This window comes from Pempheris klunzingeri, chromosome 3 (assembly GCF_042242105.1).
Source record: "Pempheris klunzingeri isolate RE-2024b chromosome 3, fPemKlu1.hap1, whole genome shotgun sequence".
Taxonomy (NCBI): Eukaryota; Metazoa; Chordata; class Actinopteri; order Acropomatiformes; family Pempheridae; genus Pempheris; species Pempheris klunzingeri.
Window position 1 is genome coordinate 472,645 of NC_092014.1, and position 2,500 is coordinate 475,144.

The 2,500-nt window shown below is 53.8% G+C and overlaps 1 protein-coding gene across 1 annotated transcript; it reads left to right on the top strand.

The window, feature by feature from the left end:
• Nucleotides 1–892: 892 nt before the first annotated feature.
• Nucleotides 893–1,998, top strand: LOC139198839 (transmembrane protein 121-like). Its single transcript, XM_070827797.1, has one exon. The coding sequence runs from the start codon at nucleotides 1,000–1,002 to the stop codon at nucleotides 1,996–1,998; it is 999 nt and encodes a 332-aa protein (XP_070683898.1). The 5' UTR covers nucleotides 893–999.
• The last annotated feature ends 502 nt before the right edge of the window (nucleotides 1,999–2,500 follow it).

The window sequence follows — 2,500 nt, forward strand, 5'->3', positions numbered from 1 at the left end:
CAAAGATAGAAGTACAAGGATGTGTGTGTGTGTGAGTGGATACAGAAACAAGGTCAGGCTGCTGAACATTATGGTCGTCTTGGACGGAAAGAGGAGAGTCTACTTTTCATCAGAGGAGGGAGAGAGAGAGAGAGAGAGAGAGACAGTGGGGGGGCTGGATGTTGAATCCTTGCAGTTGCAGCTGTAGATCAGCTCTGAGTCGCTTCAGATGAGACGGACTGACGGAGGGACGGACTGACGGAGGGACGGACTGACGGAGGGACGGACTGACGGAGGGACGGCGCTCTGGACTCTTTTGTCAGCAGTAGAGTCGATAACGAGCTTCTCCTCTTTGATTCGTCTGTACTTCTGTACTTCTCTGCTTCGCCTCCTCGGCCGGTTCCTCCAGCAGCACTGGAAGAAAGATGAAAGATCGCAGGAGTTTCACCTTCGAGACCTTAAAGAAATCCAGAAGTCTCTGAAGTTACGACACGAAGACTCAGGAGCACCAGTGACCTCACGAGACAGGAAATAACAGCTGATCCACCGAACCACTCAGAGCCGCTTTAAGGACGGTCGGTCCGTAGAAGTTTGGAAGCCTGGAACTAGGTTTCCCTGCTTTCCTCCATCTTCGACCGTCACAGGAATCAGAAAATGACACAAAACATTCTCTGAAATGTTGATTCCCAACCTGCTGAACAACAACAGCAGCTCCACTAATTTAGAAAAGTAGAAATGATGATCTGATAAAGAGTCAGCTGTGCTGCTGGAGCTGCTGCTGACTTAATAATAAAGAAGCACTTCATAGAAAGGCTCATTCTCACTGCTGCTTTTAAAATAGTCCAGGGTGACCCCCCCCTCTCCCCCAGTCAGCTGGGATTGGCTGCAGCCCCCCCACCACCCTGAAGGATGAGCAGTACAGACAAAGGATGGATGGGGGGTGTAAAATGACGTCCAATGAGCACGCTGAGCTCTGACAGATTAAACACTGTCTAGTGGTCACTGAGCTGCAGACCAGCGATGGTTCCTCGGCGACCTGCTGCCAACGGACCCCACGTCCTGCTGACGGGGGGCCTCATCATGACCAGCCTGGCGCTGGTGGACGCCTACCTGGTGGAGCAGAGTCCCAGGAGGATCGGCGTGTGCGTCACCGTGCTGGCAGGCGACGCCTGTTTCCTCATTGTGCTTCGATACGTTGCCGTCTGGGCCGCGTCGGAGGTGCACACGGCCAGACGAGGCTACGCCATGATCCTCTGGTTCTTCTACATCTTCATCCTGGAGATCAAGGTCTACTTCGTGTATCAGAACTACAAGTCTCAGGATGGGAATGTGGACGCAGAGGCGCCGGACGCCGGCGTGTCCAGGAGAGCTCTGACGCTGCTGTTGTCCGTCTGCATGCCCGTCGTGTTCGTAACGCTGGCGGCCATCGACCATCTGGAGTACTTACGGCCGTATAAGAAAAGAGAGGAGATACGGAGCCGGCTCTTCTGGGTGGTGGTGGACCTGCTGGACGTTGTGGACGTTCAGGCCAACCTGTGGGAGCTCCACAGGGAAGGACTCCCCCTGTGGGTGGAGGGATTGATGTTCTTCTATTGCTACATCCTGCTGCTGGTGCTGCCGTGCGTCTCACTGAGCGAGATCAGCATGCAGGGGGTGAACATCGTCCCACACAAGATGATGCTCTACCCCATCCTCAGTCTGGCCACCATCAACATTATCACCCTCCTGATCCGCGGGGGAAACCTGCTGGTTTACGGGGACGTCCGAGTGTCCGGCATCATGATGGGCAAGAACGTGATCGCCATAGTTGTGAAGAGCTGCAGTCTGGTGCAGTACAGGAAACATCAGCCGCCGTCTCCTCCTGCAGGTCGGGGCGGCGAGATGCAGAAGAACTCTGCGGGCGACGTTCAGACGCCCGGCGCCCAGCCGGCGGTGGTGCTGCCCAGAGTCGTGATCGAGGACTTCACCAGCATACCGGAGGAGGATGAGGAGGGCGATGACAGATATGAGCCAACGTGAAGACGAGATGAAGGCAGAAGGAAACCAAACAGCCCTCCGCAATTACCCACAACCCACTCTGGCGGTCTGGTCCGAGGGCGGGGGGCTGCTGGGAGGACTGGGAGGATTCACGGTGGGCACAAAGTGGGCTGCTGCCATCAAACACCGAGAGAGAGGCGGAGGTGGTGACTGTCGTCTTCCTGCCACGCTGCGACGACTCTGGAAAAACAAACAGTAGGAAACACATGACGACATGTTGCTATGGTGATGCTGTATGATACACAAAGACATGACGACATGTTGCTATGGTGATGCTGTATGATACACAAAGACATGACGACATGTTGCTATGGTGATGCTGTATGATACACAAAGACATGACGACATGTTGCTATGGTGATGCTGTATGATACACAAAGACTGGAGTAAAACGTGTGAAACAAAACGGACCATCATTATACTGTCATGTATGATGGAGGTGGACTGTATGTTAGCAAGGAAGATATTTTCTGTTTAATGTTTC